The sequence below is a fragment of the Mauremys mutica genome, chromosome 9 (genome assembly GCF_020497125.1).
Source record: "Mauremys mutica isolate MM-2020 ecotype Southern chromosome 9, ASM2049712v1, whole genome shotgun sequence".
Classification (NCBI taxonomy): Eukaryota; Metazoa; Chordata; order Testudines; family Geoemydidae; genus Mauremys; species Mauremys mutica.
Window position 1 is genome coordinate 45,969,979 of NC_059080.1, and position 18,597 is coordinate 45,988,575.

The window sequence follows — 18,597 nt, forward strand, 5'->3', positions numbered from 1 at the left end:
AAGCCAGGCCTTATCCTGAGGAGACTATCACAGGAAAGTGACTCTGTCCATGAAAACTTTGGGCCTGGTTCTGGCCTCATTTACACAGGAGTAAATCAGGAAAAACTCCACCAAAGTTGACAGAATTATACAGTAGTGTAAGGGGAGAATTAAGCCCTTCACTTTTTAAGTTCTCCCCCTTTCCCTCATCCTGTTATTCAGCTCTTTATAGCAGGGAATGACATGAGCTCAGTCTGACATGAAAGCTTCTACAGAAGCATTTCCCTATGACTGAAGCTCCAGCCCTGTGTCTGAAGTACCTGGCTTGTGTCAGGGAGCTTTTCCTTATCAGCCAACGGAGCAGCGGTGGTTTCATTGGGAACAAGAGAAGCAGCAAGGAGGCAAAGTTCAGAAACCATGAAAGCTCGGTTTTAGTTATTGAGATTTTCAAGTCTCACACGGGTCGTTCCTCACCCTGATCTTCTCTCTTCAGTTCCACTACTCATATTATATCTCCCTCATTGGGCCCCCCTCAGCTACACAGGGAAATAAAACCAGAGTAAGTTACAATTACCTCCCTCCCAGTTCTCTGTGCCATTTGCAATGATTAATTTAATGACATAGATCTACCAAGTGAAGGACCATGTGGAGAGGTTCCCCCATGTAGCTCTCCCCATGTAGATCCCTGACCTCGTTAATGTGATCCTGTGCCACTGAAGTCAAGGGGATCATTGGCAGTGAGCTGTACAGGAACAGGATCTGACCTTCAGAGGGCACCAAAGCAGCAAGAGCTACAGGGCTTAAAGCCAGCCAAGGCCACAGCACAGCATTGAGGGCCACTTTCAGTTCCCCTTACCATGCACACTTCAGCCTTAGTATATCCTAACACTCACAAGTGCAGCCAGACTCAGGCTGAAGAAAAGGCCCCTAGGGAACCTCCCTACTTCATGTCTCATGACCCCATATTTAGACAACTCTCCAATACCCAATTCTACAGGCCACTTCCCTCAGATCCCACTGAGGACTACACTAAGAAACTGCACCATCTACTCAGGACACTCCCTACACTAACACAGGAACAAATCAACATACCCTTAGAGCCCCGACCAGGGTTATTCTATCTACTACCCAAGATCCACAAACCCGGAAATCCTGGACGCCCCATCATCTCGGGCATTGGCACTCTCACTGAAGGACTGTCTGGATATGTGGACTCTCTACTCAGACCCTATGCCACCATCACTCCCAGCTATCTCTGTGACACCACTGATTTCCTGAGAAAACTACTATGCATTGGTGACCTTCCAGAAAACACCACCCTAGCCACCATGGATGTAGAGGCTCTCTACACAAACATCCCACACACAGATGGAATACAAGCTGTCAGGAACAGTATCCGTGATGATGCCACAGCACAACTGGTTGCTGAGCTCTGTGCCTTTATCCTCACACACACAACTATTTCAAATTTTATGACAATATATACCTCCAGATCAGTGGCACCGCTATGGGCACCCGCATGGCCCCACAATATGCCAACATTTTTATGGCTGACCTGGAACAACGCTTCCTCAGCTCTCGTCCACTCACGCCCCTTCTCTACCTACACTACATTGATGACCTCTTCATCATCTGGACCCATGGGAAGGAGACTCTGGAAAAATTCCACCACGATTTCAACAGCTTCCACCCCACAATCAACCTCAGCCTGGACCAATCTACACGGGAGGTCCACTTCCTAGACACCATAGTGAAAATAAGTGATGGTCACGTTAACACCACCCTATACCGAAAACCTACCGACCGCTATGCCTACCTTCATGCCTCCAGCTCCCATCCCGGGCACACCACACGATCCATTGTCTACAGCCAAGCACTGAGGTACAACCACATCTGCTCCAACCCCTCAGACAGAGACCAACACCTACAAAATCTTCACCAAGCATTCTCAAAACTACAATACCCGCATGAGGAAATAAGGAAACAGAACAACAGAGCCAGACGTGTACCCAGAAGCCTCCTACTGCAAGACAAACCCAAGAAAGAAACCAACAGAACTCCACTGGCCATCGTATACAGTCCCCAGCTAAAACCCCTCCAATGCATCATCAGGAATCTACAACCCATCCTGGACAATGATCCCTCACTTTTACAGGCCTTGGGTGGCAGGCCAGTCCTCACCCACAGACAACCTGCCAACCTGAAGCATATTCTCACCAGTAACTGCACACTGCACCATAGTAACTAACTCAGGAACCAATCCATGCAACAAACCTCGATGCCAACTCTGCCCACATATCTACACCAGCGACACCATCACAGGACCTAACCAGATCAGCCACATGATCACCGATTCATTCACCTGCATGTCCACCAATGTAATATATGCCATCATATGCCAGCAATGCCCCTCTGCTATGTACATAGGCCAAACTGGACAGTCCCTACGGAAAAGGATAAATGGACACAAATCAGATATTAGGAATGGCAATATACAAAAACCTGTAGGAGAACACTTCAATCTCCCTGGGCACACAATAGCAGATTTAAAGGTAGGCATCCTGCAGCAAAAAAACTTCAGGACCAGACTTCAAAGAGAAACTGCTGAGCTTCAGTTCATCTGCAAATTCGACACCATCAGCTCAAGATTAAACAAAGACTGTGAATGGCTAGCCAACTAAAAAAGCAGTTTCTCCTCCCTTGGTTTTCACACCTCAACTGCTAGAAGAGGGCCTCATCTTCCCTGATTGAACTAACCTCGTTATCTCTAGCCTGCTTCATGCTTGCATATATATATATACTCACCCCTGGAAATTTCCACTACATGCATCCGACGAAGTGGGTATTCACCCACGAAAGCTTGTGCTCCAATACGTCTGTTAGTCTATAAGGTGCCACAGGACTGTCTGCTGCTTTTACGTATTTAGACAGACACCTATATGCTCCATTCCAAGGGTCAGCACTGTTCCACGTTCAATGGCGCGCCAATGCTCCTCAACACTGTGCTTTTTGCAGCCATCGTGGGCAAGGCCTGGTATACTGTGCAGGCATTGGGTCTACATCCAGTATAAAAGTCTCTTGGTTTCTATGACAACCTGGGGTGTCAGACTGAAAACTCCACAACAGCTGGAGGTGAATTACAAAAACAGGAGCTCCTTATGTCATTAAATATGACAATGAATATAATCCAGTCTGGGCACCAGGTTATTTCATGCCGTTAATTTCACTCAGCCCCTGAAGATCAGTTCTCAGTGTGTGGTAGATACTGCCATGTAGACCTCAGCAGTGGAGAAGAGGGAGGTGTGGCAGCTGAGGAGGAGGCAGTTGGGGCTTTTGGCTGCATGGAAGATGATAGAGGCAGAGTGGGATTGTGAGATGAGCACATTAGCTGGATGTCCGTGCTAAAAGGGTCAGCAGTGAAATAGCAACCTATTTAAGTAGTCTTCAGTGGGTTTCAGAGTTAACACTGCAGCTCAGCTCTCTTGTTTAAAACTGTCAGACTGTCTAAGGCAAGACTGCATCCGCTTACACTCAGTTTTATTCTGGCAGGTTTTCTTTGCAACCATTTGGGGTGGGGTTGGTTATTTATAATGAAAGTTACAATCTCTAGTGCATTTCTCTGGCAAGGCATGGACACTGACCAGTGCTGCAGCTGAAGAATCATGGAATACATAGCGCCCTGACCATGAGTGACTTACCCTCTACCCGCCCAAGGTACATCGTACTGGGCTTTTGACTAGATTTGATCATATTGCCCCCATCAAAATTCATAGCCAGGTTGAGGGGGAGGAAATCTGGCTGTGAGTTGCCTTCCCCCGTTGCTTGTGATTAGCAGGGAGCTTCCCCATCTCTGATGCTTGCTGAGAGAAGGAACCATGCCCTCCAATACCAGGACTGGCCATTAATTGCTGAGGTTGTATGAAACTCCTGACGTATCAGACCCCACCACACCCTTATCTCCTTCTTTGAAGACTGATCTCACACCAGCTCCCCGAAATCCTCCCCTGACAGTACTGTGCTGCCCCAGGGAAGGATGGTGGAGGATTATGCTTCATCCCTGAGAGATCCTTTACATACTTACAGCACATGCCTGAGCTTGGGGATTTAATAGCCAGGGTGGGTAGTGAATTGGTCAACCTAATGCCAGCATCCCTTCTAGGTTTTAGGCCTTGTCTACACTGGAATTTCAACCCCTGATGTAGCTGCATCTGTGTCTACAGGAGTCTGCACTATTTACACCAGTGCAGATCTCACCAGACTGGCTACACTAGGCATTTGTAGACAAGGCCTTAGAGAGCCACAAACCCGCAGCACTGCAGTTTTACAGGCAGGGCTGGCTCCAGGTTTTCTGCCACTCCAAGCGGGGGGAAAAATAAAGCCAATAGGCGGCAGCTCAATCGGGCCACTCCATTCTTTGGTGGCAGTTCGGCAACGGGTCCGTCACTCCCTCTCTTCCTCTTCAGCAGCACTTCAGCGGCAGCTCAAAGAGGAAGAGAGTGACTGAGCGACCTGCCGCCGAATTCCCACTGAAAACCTGGACGTGCCGCCCCTTTGTATTGGCCGCCCCAAGCACCTGCTTCCTTAGCTGGTTCCTGGAGCTGGCTCTATTTACAAGAAAGAGTCAAAATCTCAGAAACCCTTGGCCTAGTTTATGACTCTGAGTAAAGGAGTCAATTGACCAGATTATTTTTCAATCACTGGTCTGAGAAGCTCTGAATTCACAGCTGGTGAAGAATCTGGAGAGCCGGGTGGCAGGGCTGTGTACATCCAGCTATCCCCCATCCCTCCAGCTGGGCTATCTGGGGAAGGAGCTGTCATCCACATCGAGTGTATCCACACCTGCTCTCTGAATCCATCCAGAAACCCTGGTACCAGGCTCTGCTGTACAATGGCCTCTTTTACCTTCCCAGTACTCAGCGCTGACACTAACCCTTTGATGTCTGGAGTCAGAGCTCCTGATAGTGCAGGGTTTCCTGTATGCAGACTCATTCCAGGCCCCACAGGGTTAATCATACACTTGGACACAGCAGCAGATCATTTTCTTTCCTTCTCTTTTCATTGGTGAGAGAAGAATAAACATCTGAAATCTGTCCCTGGAGGGCCTCAGGGTTTCACAACTGGTTCATTCATCTTAATGTAACTACAAAGAAGAAAACAAGAATGGAAGGGAGGAGGATGGAAATGCAGCCAAGAGGGCAGCAGATCAACAGCTTTGGTGGGGTCCCTGCAAAGCCCACCTCCCCTCGAGGGGAAGAAATGGCATTCCTTGGAATGGGTGCTGGTTCCAGGAAAGAACAGTGCTGACCCAACAAGGGCAAAAGAGGGAAGCTCTTGGGGCACTGGTGTCCACAGAGAGAGGTGGACAGGATCAACAAGGCCACAGAGCAACATTCATACCCTGGAAAAGTACTGCTCTTCAAGGGTCCCCACAGAGTACAGTGGTTCAAGTGTAGAATATGGTTGCCTAGAGGGCCCAGTTAGGATCAGGTCTGATTTGTTCTAGGCACTGCACATACCTGCTAAGAGACAACCCCTGCTCCAAAGAACTTATGATCTGAAGAGATGAGACAAACAAAGGGTGGGGGAAACCAAGTGTAGTTATTCCCATTGTACAGATGGGGAAATTGAGGCAAAGAGAGATAGAGTGACTTGCCAAAAGCCATGCAAGGTGGTGGTGGCAAAGCCAGAAAATGAACCCAGGGTTCCTAATTCCCAGCCTGGTGCCTTATGCTTTAACATTTAATTTAGTGCTGTGAAACAAGACAGACTGACAGCCCCAAAGATCGAAGTGTTCCACTGAGCCAAAGGACAGGGCTGGCTCAGACAATGGCAGTGCCAATTTCCCCCATTGGGGCCACTCTTTGTAGCCCATTCAGTCAGTTGGTCTCCCTGTGCCACTGCCTGCAAAAGCCCAATTACTGTAAATTAATGTGGGCACCTCTCCATCAAAAGCTAGACACAGTGCACGAGTTCATGTCACAAGCAATGAATCAATAGCCAGTAGAATACAGGTGTCCATCGACCAGTGAATCACAGGTCAGAGTGTGCCTCCAGGGCACTACAGCAAATACACCTTAAGTGCAGGTGGCAAGCAAATGACAGAATCAAGGGCTCAAGTTGATTGGTGGAGGAGGGTTCTGATGTGAGATACAAAACAATAGCCCACCCAAGTTAGAACTTACTGCTAAGGTACTTAACCAGCAACAGTAATAATTCCTAGCAGAGGGTGTCATTGATACACCAAGGGGGAAAATGCACTGTGATAGGTGAATCTAAAAGCCTGAAGCTGCCAAAACCTCAGGATTCAGCATCCAAAGAAGTGTTGGCATTTCTCTGTAACATGCAGGGTGCTTGGAATTCTATAACAAGAAAGATATGTACAATACACCACACTCCATGGGGTTTAATTTTTGTAAGGAAACACACTAACCATGGCTGCACAGCTAAAAATCCACTGAGCACAGTGACAAACCCAAAATATCACTTATTTTTAGAAAAATTCATCATCTTGATGCGTAGTCACAGTTGTAAGCATGTCATATTCCCTTCTAGATAAGCACATATACTCATAATCACATGGTCTTCACCCACATGCTTCCTTCCTCTTAATTCACTTTCTCACTGTTGTCTCATCTGCACAAAGGTCCAATTGTACAAAAATGTATGCATCTGCTTAACTTAATGCACATGAGCAGTCCATTGAAGCCATTGGGACTACTTATGAGCTTATGATTTTGCAGGATGACCAGCTTAGATTGTAAGGTCTTTGGGACAGAGACTCAATCTTTATCTATATTGTAAAGTGTCAAGCACATCTATGATTCTATAGGTTATAAATGATAACGTTAATAATTATTACTTCTTGTTGCAGATTCTAGGTAGTATAGTCCAAACAGCATTGCCGATGCTAAAAAGTACTAGGATTAGAACTACCATTACATTAATAGATTTTAAAATCAGAAGATACATTTTTATCAATGACTTGGAAGTAGGGCTGTTGATTAATCGCAGTTAACTAACGCAATTAACTACAAAAATATAATCACTATTTAATCAGAATTAATCGCAGCTTTAATCACACTGATAAACAATAGAATACCAATTGAAATTTATTAAATATTTTGAATGTTCTTCTACATTTTCAATTATTTTGATTTCAATTACAACATAGAATACAAAGTGTACAGTGCTCATTTTATATTATTTTTATTAAAAATACTTGCATTGTAAAAATGATAAAAGAAATAGTATTTTTCAATTTACCTCATACAAGTACTGTAGTGCATTCTCTTTATCATGAAAGTACAACTTACAAATGTAGATTTTTTTTTGTTACATAACTGCACTCAAAACCAAAACAATATAAAACTTTAGCATATACAAGCCCACTCAGTCCTAGTTCTTGGTCAGCCAATCGCTAAGACAAACAAGTTTGTTTACATTTGTGGGAGATAATGCTGCATATCTGGTACATAAATATCTTGCGATGCCGGCTACAACAGTGCCATGTGAATGCCTGTTCTGACTTTCAGATGACATTGTAAAAAAGAAGCGGGCAGCATTATCTCCCACAAATGTGAACAAACTTGTTTGTCTGAGTGATTGGCTGAACAAGAAGTAGGACTGAGTGGACTTGTAGGCTCTACAGTTTTACATTGCATTAAAAAACAAAGTCATTATTTTTTATACACAATTCTTCATTTGTAAGTTCAACTTTCATGATATAGAGGTTACACTACAGTACTTCTAATGGGAGAATTGAAAAAAATACTATTTATTTTATCATTTTTACATTGGAAATGTTTGTAAAAAAAATAAAATAAAAAGTGAGCACTGTACCCTTTGTATCCTGTGTTGTAATTGAAATCAATATATTTGAAAATGTAGAAAACATCAAAAATATGTAAGTGGTATTCTATTATTGTTTAACAGCACGATTAATCACGCAATTAATGTTTTTAACGCGCAATTAATTTTTTTTAAATCACACGATAGCCCTACTTGGAAGAAAACAAAATCATCACTGATAAAGTTTGCAGATGAGACAAAAATTGGGAGAGCAATAAACAACAACAAGGACAGGTCACTGCTTCAGAGAGAGTGGGATCACTAAGTAAACTAGATGCGAGCAAACAATGTGCATTTTAACACAGCTAAATGTAGATGTATACATCTAGGAACAAAGAATGCAGGCCACACTTACAGGCTCGGGGACTCTATCCTGGGAATCAGTGACTCTGAAAAAGACTTGGGGACTGTGGTGGATAATCAGCTGAACAGGAGCACTCAATGTGATGCTGTGGCCAAAAGAGCTAATGTAATCCTGGAATGCATTAAACAGGGGAATCTAGAGTAGGATTAGAGAGGTTATTTTACCTCTCTTTTTGGCATTGGTACAACCACTGCTGGAATCCTGTGTCCAGTTCTGGAGCCCACAATTAAAGAAGGATGTTGATAAAATGCAGAGGGTTCAGAGAAGAGCCACGAGAACAATTAAAGGATCAAAAAACCTGCCTCATAGTGATAGACTCAAAGAGCTCAATCTTTTTAGTTTGACAAAGAAAAGGTGAAAGGGTGACTGGACCACAGTCTACAAGTATCTATCTGGGATAGAGATATTTAATAATGGGCTCTTCAGTCTAGCAGAGAAAGGTCTAACACAGGGATCGTCAGCCTTTGGCACGTGGCCCGGCAGGGTAAGCACCCTGGTGGGCCAGGACAATTTGTTTACCTGCCACGTCCACAGGTTCAGGCAATCGCAGCTCCTACTGGCCGCAGTTCGCCGCTCCAGGCCAATGGGGGCGGTGGGAAGCGGCAGCCAGCACATCCCTCGGCCCGCGCCGCTTCCTGCAGCCCCGATTAGCCTGGAGCGGTGAACCGCGGCCAGTGGGAGCTGCGATTGTCTGAACCTGTGGACATGGCAGGTAAACAAATCGTCCTGGCCCGCCAGGGTGCTTACCCTGGTAAGCCACATGCCAAAGGTTGCCGATCCCTGGTCTAACACAATTCAATGGCTAGAAATTTAAGCTAGACAAATTCAGACTGGAAATAAGGTGTAAATTTTAACAGTGAGAGTAATTAATCCTTGGAGTAATTTATCAAATGTCATTGTGGATTCTGCATCGCTGACCCTTTTAAAATCAAGGTTGGATGTTTTTTCTAAGAGATCTGCTCTAGGAATTATTTTGGGGCAGGTCTCTGACCTGTGTTATACAGGAGGTTAGACTAGATAATCATAATGGTCCTTTGGACCTTGGAACCAGTGAACCTGGCCTCCTGCATAATCCTGGTCATAGACATTCATCCACTGATTCCTGTAGTGGATGGACTTATTTTTCCCAACTATGTAAGTCAACTCTATCAAGCTCAATAATTTTGGGGCACTTTAAACATACCAGGCCAAATTCAGCCCAGGTGTAAGAATGCACCAATGTACTTGGCCTATGAGCCAAATCCTGAAGCCAACAGGTTACAAGGGATTTACACTGGTGTAACTGAACACAGAATTTGGCCCTTTGGGACCATCAACTTCAGTGTGGCTGCACTAGAACTGGGAGAAATGTTTTGGTCGAATAGTAAATTCACCAAAAAAAATGCAGCTTTGTGATGGCCAAATCTTGGTTTAAAGACTTCAATTTACAGAGAATCCACCATTTACTTTGGTTCAAACCAGCAAATGACCTGGACCCCATGCTGCAGAGGAAGCAAAAACCCACCATGGTTTCTCCCAATTTGACCCGGGGGAAAATTCCTTCCTGACCCTAAATACAGCAACCTGTTAGACCCTGGGCATATAGGTGAGACCTGTTCGGAGAATGTGAAATAAATAGGGTAGAGACTAAACAAGAATAATCTTGCTTCTGGCCTTGCTTTTAGTTTAAACAGGCTGAATAAGCAAGCAAGAGACTGTAAGTGAAAGCACAAGGCTGCACCCCCACCCCCACCCCAAGCGGGTAGCCTTGCCTTTCAATAACAAGAGATGATAAGAGGCTAATCGAGCAGCGGGAGGGTATAAGGAGGAGACACAAAGTCTGCAAGAAAGTGACCGTGGCCAGAAAAAACCCTGCTTCTTACCCCTCTGTCAGGGTTCCCTCCCCATTCTGAACTCTGGGGTACAGATGTGGGGACCTGCATAAAAGACACCCTAATCTTATATTCCACCAGCTTAGGTTAAAAACTTTCACAAGGCACAAAATCCTTTCCTTGTCCTTGGATGGTATTGCTGCCATCATCAAGTGATTTAAACAAACATTCAGAGAGGGGCCATTTGGAGCCCCATATCCCCCAAAATATCCCCCCAAGCCCCTTCACTCCCTTTCCTGGGGAGGCTTGAGAATAATATGCCAACCAATAGATTAACAAAGTGAGCACATAGCAAATCCCTGGTTTTTAGGACACTGAAAATCAATCAGGTTTTTAAAAAAAGAATTTTATTTTAAAAAAAGTAAAAGAATCACACCTGCAAACTCAGTATGGAAGATAACTTTACAGAGTAAATAAAAAGATTTAAAACCCAGAGGATTCCCTTCTGATTCTGCTTCCCAATTACAAAACAGGAATAAAATTACCCTTTAGTATAGGGAAAATTCACAAGCTAAACCAAAAGATAATCTAATGCATTTCCTTGCTATTACTTACAATTTTTGTGATTTTAGATGTATCATTTCAGGATCTTTTTAGGAGATTTTTTTTTCTGCCCTGGTCCCTCTCTCTGTCTCAAGAGCGAACACACACACAAGAGAACAAACAAAGCCTTCCCCCCACATTTGAAAGTATCTTCTTTCCCCATTGGTCCTTCTGATTAGGTGCCAACTAGGTTAATTGAACTGATTAACCCCTTACAGGTAAGTGATTCTGCACCTTTGGCCAAGAGGTATTTTATATTACTGTGTACATAAAGGTTGTTATCCTTCCCTTTATATTTATGACACCCTCCCATCAGATACAAAAGAGGTAGTCTCAACACCCCTAGACTCAACCATATATTGGAAGGAGTGGTACCAAGGGAGGGGCACTACAAATGTAATTAATTTTGCTAAGAAGGTGGGGGCGGGAGAGGGAGCTCTGTTGGCGTGCAAAGCTAGGAGTTAGGAGAAGAAGGGGGTTCTCTCAGCATATAGAACTGTAGTTGGGGGAGAGGAAGAGGAAAAAACTATTGGCGTATAGAGATAGCCCAACTGGTGTGAAGGGCTTCAGAGTATGCTTGCTTGCTTAGCCCCAATAAACCCATCGAATTGCCTGCAGACTGGACTCTGGACTGTTATTTTCCAGCAAACTGCATCTGGGAACTGAGAGGGAGGAGGGAGGTGGACTTCTGCCAACAAGACCCACCAACCAGACACCTGGGAAAAATTTATCTCTAGTAACTCAGAGTCCTCCCCATCTAGTGTCCCATCTCCAGCTGTTGGAGTACCTACATTAGCAAGATTGGCCCAGTGAGCACATATTATGATTATATTTGCTGTAATAAGTTATTCAGGAACTAGAACCATAAGTTATTTTTAAAAAACCCTTAAACGGCAAGATTCAAAGAGGGATTGGACATTTATACATATAAAAAGTCTATGCAAACATCAGAATTAATTATAAGAACTAGAGTATTGTAAGGGGTATAAAACTTCCTGCTTCAGGACTTAAGACAATCTCTAACTAACTATTAGGGATCAGGAAGAGATCTCCGTGGGGGACAGATTATCACCCAACCACCTACTGCAGAGTTTCTTGCACCATCCTCTGAAGCAGGGTGGATTTGATTTAAATCATGATTTAAATCACTAGTCAGGAAGACTCGATTTAATCATGGATTTCTACATAAAAGTGCATTCTTGTTGGTTGTTATAACCTTAATACATATTCTTCACAACTCAGAATAGATAAAGGTTTCATTTTTAGAAGGTACACTATACATTTTTAAGTGATTTATTTTGAAAACTTTTCAGATTAGTTTTACAGCTATATCAGAAAATGAATGATTGTTTGGTTATTTCATTTACCAAAGGTAATTGAAGCAGATATTTATGAAGTCACTGTGAGGTGAACTATCCCCAATTCAGCAGGTTAATCATTAATATTTGGAGGATTTTCTTGCTATGCTGTATTAGGAGGAGAACATCACCAGACAGACATTTAAATTGTTTTATTTAACTAAAACAATGACATTATGTATTCTGGATTTTTTTCTTCAACAGCAAACATATAATATTTTAACAAAACAAGAATATGAATTTTTGAATTTAGCTTAACATTCAGGTTTGTTTTTGTTTAAATTGTTTTTAACTAAAATACTTAAATGAAATATTTAAAAAAAAAAACAAAAATTAAATCAACGATGACAGCCAGGAAATACGAGAAACTTAAAATATTGGCTTCTGCAGCTAACTCCGTCATCTTCACCTTCATTTTCCTGTTTGTTTATAATCTGGAAAAGAAAAACAAGCTTTCCTGCTTTTCCAGGTCCCAAATGATTTCTCGATATGGCATGAATTAGTCCAAAGGAAGAAAATATTCTTTCTACACCGGGAGAAGAAGCTACTGCTGTTAAAAGTGAGATTATCACTTCAATGGTCTCTGAATCCAAGTGCTTAAGTGACTTCCACCAGTTCACTGGTGTGACTTTCTTTAAAACATCAGCAAACATATATTTCTTGAATGGTTCTGTCATGGAGTGTCGGGGGAGTCAGGGCCCTGCACCCCCAATTCCTGTGATTCACCGTGACGCTCAGCCAGCCAGTTAAACAGAAGGTTTATTGGACGACAGGAACACAGTCCCAAACAGAGCTTATAGGTACAACCAGGACCCCACAATCAAGTCCCAAGGGTGGGGGGCAGGGAGCTTAGACCCCAGCTTTGGGGCTCCCTCCATTTTCCCAGCCAGCTCCGGACTGAAAAACCCCCTCCAGCAGTCTCCCCCCGCCTCCCTCCAGCTCCTCCTCCAGCCTTTGTCCAGTTTCCTGGGCAAAAGGTGTCACCTGGCTCCAATCCCCTCCTGGGCTCAGGTTACATGCTCAGGTATCATCCCTCAAGTGAGTTCACACCCTGGTATCCCATCACAAATGCAGACAGTCCCAATAAAATTCCCACACAACATTCCCAGGTCAATCTGCCCCACTCCCTACTCCGTCACAGGTTCTTATTCCCAAACTTTTACTGCCTGCTGCCATGATAGGTTTTCCCTTCTAGTGAGAGAATGGTATGGTAGATCTCAAATCAATGAAGGCTACACTCAAAGACCTCAAGACTTCTGGAATATGCTGCTCAAACAGTTTCACTTTTGTTTTTACTGCCTGTCCCTTCCTTCTCACATTTATCTCCAGACTTCTTCTCCTTGTCCAGATCTATTCCGCCCCCAACAATCTTCTATTCATTGAACTTTTTGAAACTTTTCACTTTTAGAGAGAGGTAAGAGATTGTCTCTGTGTACACAAATTTGCAGAGGGACAATAGGGTTGAGGTCTGTTATTTCTCATCTCTATATATTATTTATTTATTTTAAAACATTTTTGCTGTTAACAAGCATGTTATCTCTGGAGACACAAATCCACAGTTTGAGAACTGCAAAACTAAGCATCTCTAGATGGTATCTTCTAGACTGAGCACTGAGTCCTATTGGTTAGACAGAAAGATTAACCTAAATAATCTATACAGAAGCCCCTGGAACCCCATAAAATTGGGTCCCTAATCCATGAACTATTGGAACTCATTTACAAACTTTTCTTAAATATTACATGAATATATTCTCTCATACTATAGAATTAGAATTTATAATCCCTATTCCATGATGAGATATCTATCTTAATTAAAACTATCTTTAGATAGGTTTTTTTCCTCAAAAAGCATTTTATCAAAAAAATCCATTTTTAAAAAAAATTTTTAAATCATTGATTTTTATCTATTCTGCTCCGAAGCATTTGGCATCAGCCATTGTTGGAGAGGACACTGGACTAGATGAACTACATATTTGATCCAGTCTGGAATTCCTAGGTTCCTTAGAACAGGAGCATTCTGGGAACTGTAGTTCAAATGGTCTCACAGGTCCAGGGCGGGGGGGCTTGTCATACTTTTGGCAGCCCACACCACTTCCAAATGTGGCCCAAACAAGAGAGATTTCATTCCTTGATAGCCTGCCATACATAGTGCTGACCTGTTCTTTAAACTCCTATGTATATTGAATGGCCAACTGAGCTTACAATGACAACTTAATTGTTGCCGACTCTCATGATTTTATCATGAGCTTCATGAATTTTGATGGCTTTCTTAAAGCTCCAATTCCTGGAGTCAAGTGACTATATGAAACTCTCAGCTTTTTTTTTTTAAAGTAAGTTTCTATCCCTGATGGTCATGGAGAAAAGCTTGAAAATATGACCTGAGGGCATCCTAAATGCTGAAAACTCAATAGGCATCTAATAATCCAAATATATATAAAAATGTATTGGGCTTTTCTTTAGTCTCATGATTTTTAAGCTGGTTTTAGGAGTTTCAGGTGCCTGACACCAAGCATTCAAAAATAATCCAATACAGCAGTGTGCTCCCGACTCCCACTCTCTCTTGTAGCTGGCACCTCCCAGCAATGATTGTCCTGACAGTTCAGCAATTTTCTTTACAACCATTATGACTAAAAACTTTTATTTTAAAATGAAATCTGAAACGAGGCCAAAGCTGGTGAGGGCACTGGTGGAACGTGGGTACATGATATGTTGCATAATACCAGAATCCAGCCTCTGCTTCCAGAAATGCGGGCGGATTGGGGTACATTGTTTTAGGAGTGTTAGAATTAAACAGACTTCAGTCCATACATTTGTTTTAAGGAACAGGGCTTGCAGGGAATTGTTCCTGCCTCGAGGTTCCAGTGACTCAGTCCCTCTTCTCGTGGTTATGAATTTAACATAACCCTGCCTCATGAAGTCATTTCCTTTGATCTTACTGCAGCCCCATCTGTTATTCTAAGTAACATCTTGATATGCATTAGTGCTTCTACAACATGCTTAGGTTTAATGAAAGGCGGGGGTTCAGTTTATTATCCTACTAGCTCAGGGCTGTTTATTGTGAAACCCAAAAAGACACAGCAGGTTTCAGTTTACCACAAAATGGGAAGTGGCTGAGTTTCGCTCAAACCCTTTTTGGTCCAGGAGTCTTCAGACAAAGGTGGGGGAAAACATTTTGCTCTTTCTGGCTAGGCACAAATCTCTAGAGGCTGAGTTGGGGTTTGATTGAGCTTAGTTGGAGAAATGTCACATGCTGTAATGGTCACATAGTAGGGCCAGTTTCTCTACTTGCATAAACAGATGTGGATCCACTGAAGTCACAGGAGTTTGGGTGCTCAGCACTATTGGGCCCAGAGATGGTACATTTAGCTGGGCTCATAAATTCTAGGGCCAGACATTTAATTGCTCTAAGAAACCCCTATCTGCTACTCCAGCACCATGAAAGGACCTTGAAGCAGGTGTAAACAGCCCCCAAGGACTACCTGCAATGCAAGGGTGCTGGTTCAGATCCAGGCATTAGACTCCAAATCACCGCCCATCTGAACCCCTGCACAATGAAAAATTCCAGCTCTCTCATCCCAGCCAGAGACTCCATTTGTGGCTATGCTCTACCTGACCCCTCATTTCATCCTGTTCATTTCACAGAAGCAAAACACTGCTCAGATGAGGGTCCTAAATACATATGGCATCACTGGGTTGCCCCCACTGGGGTGCCCTCCAGGGTCAGGCTGTGCCTGCCTCAGTTTCCCCAGAGTGTCACCCACACAAAGGAATATTCTCTCCCTCTGTGGCAAATGCAAACTCTTTTAGTCATAGATAGGGCAACAGTCTGTGGATCCTTCATGGTAAAACAAAACCCCAAAGTAAAATCCACTCACAATGCACCAGCTTTTCAATCCCATACAAAGGTCTCTGTTCCCAGATCGCCCACCCGAGACATTAACCACTCAGTCCCAGTTCCATTCCCTTGCCCCAGGGCCTCACGCTCCTCCACCTGAGAGTTCCCAGACCTGCTGCTCTCTCATGAGCCTTGAAGCCATGAAGCCTTGCTCTCTCCCTTGAAGACTTGGGGCTCAGCCTTCTCCTGTAGCCCCAAGTCATGTCTCCTGTGAGAGGGCCCCCCTCAGGGTTCCACTGCCCCAGGGCTCCTCACCTGTGTGCCCCACTTCGCTCAGGGGAACCTCCCTCCAGAACCCCTATGCCCAACACACACTGACCAAGCTGATTCTTCCCCTCATTCTCAGGGGCCTCTGCACTAACTTTCCCACAACTTGGCAGGGTTCTCCAGCTCTAGCAAGTCCTGCCCATGGCTTTCCACAGAACTCACCCCAGCAGCCATAGTTACTGCCCTCATCCAGGCTTCCTATAACTCTCTCTCAGGGGCTAGTCTCTGCTCCTTCTGTCTGTGTTCTGAGGAAGCTCTCTCCTGCCCCTTCCTGTCTTCCTCCCCCACAGCCCCAGGTCCCTTCCCTTAAGCCCAACTGGGAAGCAACTGGCCAGTCACAGGTGCATTGGACCCAACTCCCTTTTCAAGGTCCCTGTCACACTATGACACATGGGTTCTAAAGGCTGCTGGGCTTTGTCTCTGTGCCTCACAGCTCACTCATTCTATGCCCAAACCTCCACGGGGCAGGGAGGAAATGTCACCGGGGTTAAAGCCTCATTGATTCTCATCTCACATAAGGGATCTTCCTAGAATTCATTTTCTGCTTTGTGACTTCATCCTTCTAACTTGGCCTGCAGCATCAGTGGCAGGCAGGACCCTGCTCCTAGACCATTCGTAGCAAACACAGAATGGCCACAGGTCAAGGAAGGCATTGTTTGCTTCGGGGTCTGATCTGGGCCAAATGGAGAATAGTCTTGCTGGTGAATCACAGCCGGCTTGAACTCAAACAGGGTGTATTTGTTTTGTCACTCATTCCCTGACTCACAGAACTAAATACAGACTGTGCCACCCCCACACCTCTGACAAATATAACCCTGCTCTACCCCTGCATCTTCACTGGTGGGAACCTCTCCCTGGATAGTTCTGAGAATCTGATCTCTTGGGTATACAGTTAGAGGAAATTATCCTCCCATCTCCACCCCACCCCATCCTCATTCACTGTCTGCTAAGAAGTGGTAGCGATAACAGGGCTAAGACTTAAGAAGATTCTCCTTCCTCCAACCAACCCTCACCCTCCACTATGCCATCTCACAAACTCACCTGAGAACTCAGGGGCTGCCTTCAGCACCGTTGAGAAGCAAAGGAAGCCCAACACTGCCCCCAAACATGAGACCCGAGCCCCAAGCAGCCACTGAGACACAGTCATCATATAGCTTGTCCCAGATTCCCTGTTGCCTGGGTCCCAGAGCCACCGTGACTACAGTCTGGGTGGGATCTCATCTTTCGTTGGTGCTGTAGCTCAGAGGCTCCTATTGTCCATTAACAATGGGTTGGTTCTTTGCATTGCCAGAATTACTAGGAACTCGTGTGTGTGTGTGTGTGTGTGTGTCTCTCTCTCTCTCCCTTCACTGAGAAAATTACTCATTAATTAACCAGTAAAGTCTCATTCCCAGAGCTGGGATATCTTCCCCCCCACCACACACACTTTAAAAGGAGGAATAATCCACAACAAAGGTTCACTGGAATTCTGCAGCAAGACCTGGTGGGGAATTGTACCATGGAGCAGGGTGCACAGAGTTTTCACTGCCAGTGAAACTGGCAAAAACAAACCAAACACAGACAACATCTCTCCACAAATCAAGGTTTCATGTATTTGCCAGATTTCTAGCTTACACCTCTAGTTTCTAAAAAAAAAAAGCCATTTTCCCTGTTTAAACAATGAATAAAGATATTAAATATATATAATCTCCATCTCAGCAAATGTTTGGTTAGTCTTGATTTTGCATTGAATGGAATGGTGCCAGGCAGCTGCCTGCCACACAAAGAGGCATTTTCCAGAGGAAATGTGCACCCTGCACCAACCTCACAAATGCTCATGAAATGATCCCTTGCATGAAAATTCACTCAGGGAGAGCGAGTGGGCTGGTTCTCCCTGACAGCGGTAAAGCCCCATAGCTTCTACCACTCCATATGCAATTCAAGCTGCCTCTATCCATCCACAGCTACTCTCCTCATCCTCCCCTGCTGAGAAATCAGTAATTTGGTTGAGGCATTGAATTTACTTTTTGGGGGCAATCAGGACACACAGCACTTTCACAAGTTGGGGAAAATCTTCAACACGTTGTTGTGCCTGGCAGTCTGAAAGGGTTACAACATGGGCTGTTACTTCAGAACTTTGATAAGCCCAAAGCAAATGATTCCCTCCTCCAAAGTCCAGAGACCCAGCTGCTTAGAATCTGAGGTCAGCACCAGAAAGACAAGACAACAGTGCCAAGGACACGGGCACTGGCACAACTCTTTAAAGAGCTCTCAAAGGGTTGTTAAAAATCTGTGACTCCATGGTATCAAACAATTTACCTGGAAAACGTCACTTGCAGCAACCTGGAAGGAACTTGAAGAGGGGAGCACAGGGGCAGGAGGGAAGAGTCTGGAGAAGCAAGTCAGTTTGTGTGCACATGGTTGGCATGCTAACTGCAGCTGCAGCATCTCTGTAAATAGGTCTCTTAAGAAAGAGCCAGGTTAGTTTTAGAA

General features: G+C 44.2%; 1 protein-coding gene across 1 annotated transcript in view; it reads right to left on the bottom strand.

The window, feature by feature from the left end:
- The window catches only part of LOC123378026 (protein eva-1 homolog C-like), a 41,952-nt gene extending 24,657 nt beyond the window's left edge, over positions 1–17,295 (bottom strand). The window contains exon 1 of the mRNA XM_045031478.1: positions 17,167–17,295. Coding sequence (XP_044887413.1) covers positions 17,167–17,275 — 109 coding nt within the window. The 5' untranslated portion in view covers positions 17,276–17,295. The remainder of the gene's footprint in view (positions 1–17,166) is intronic.
- Between the last annotated feature and the right edge of the window lie 1,302 nt (positions 17,296–18,597).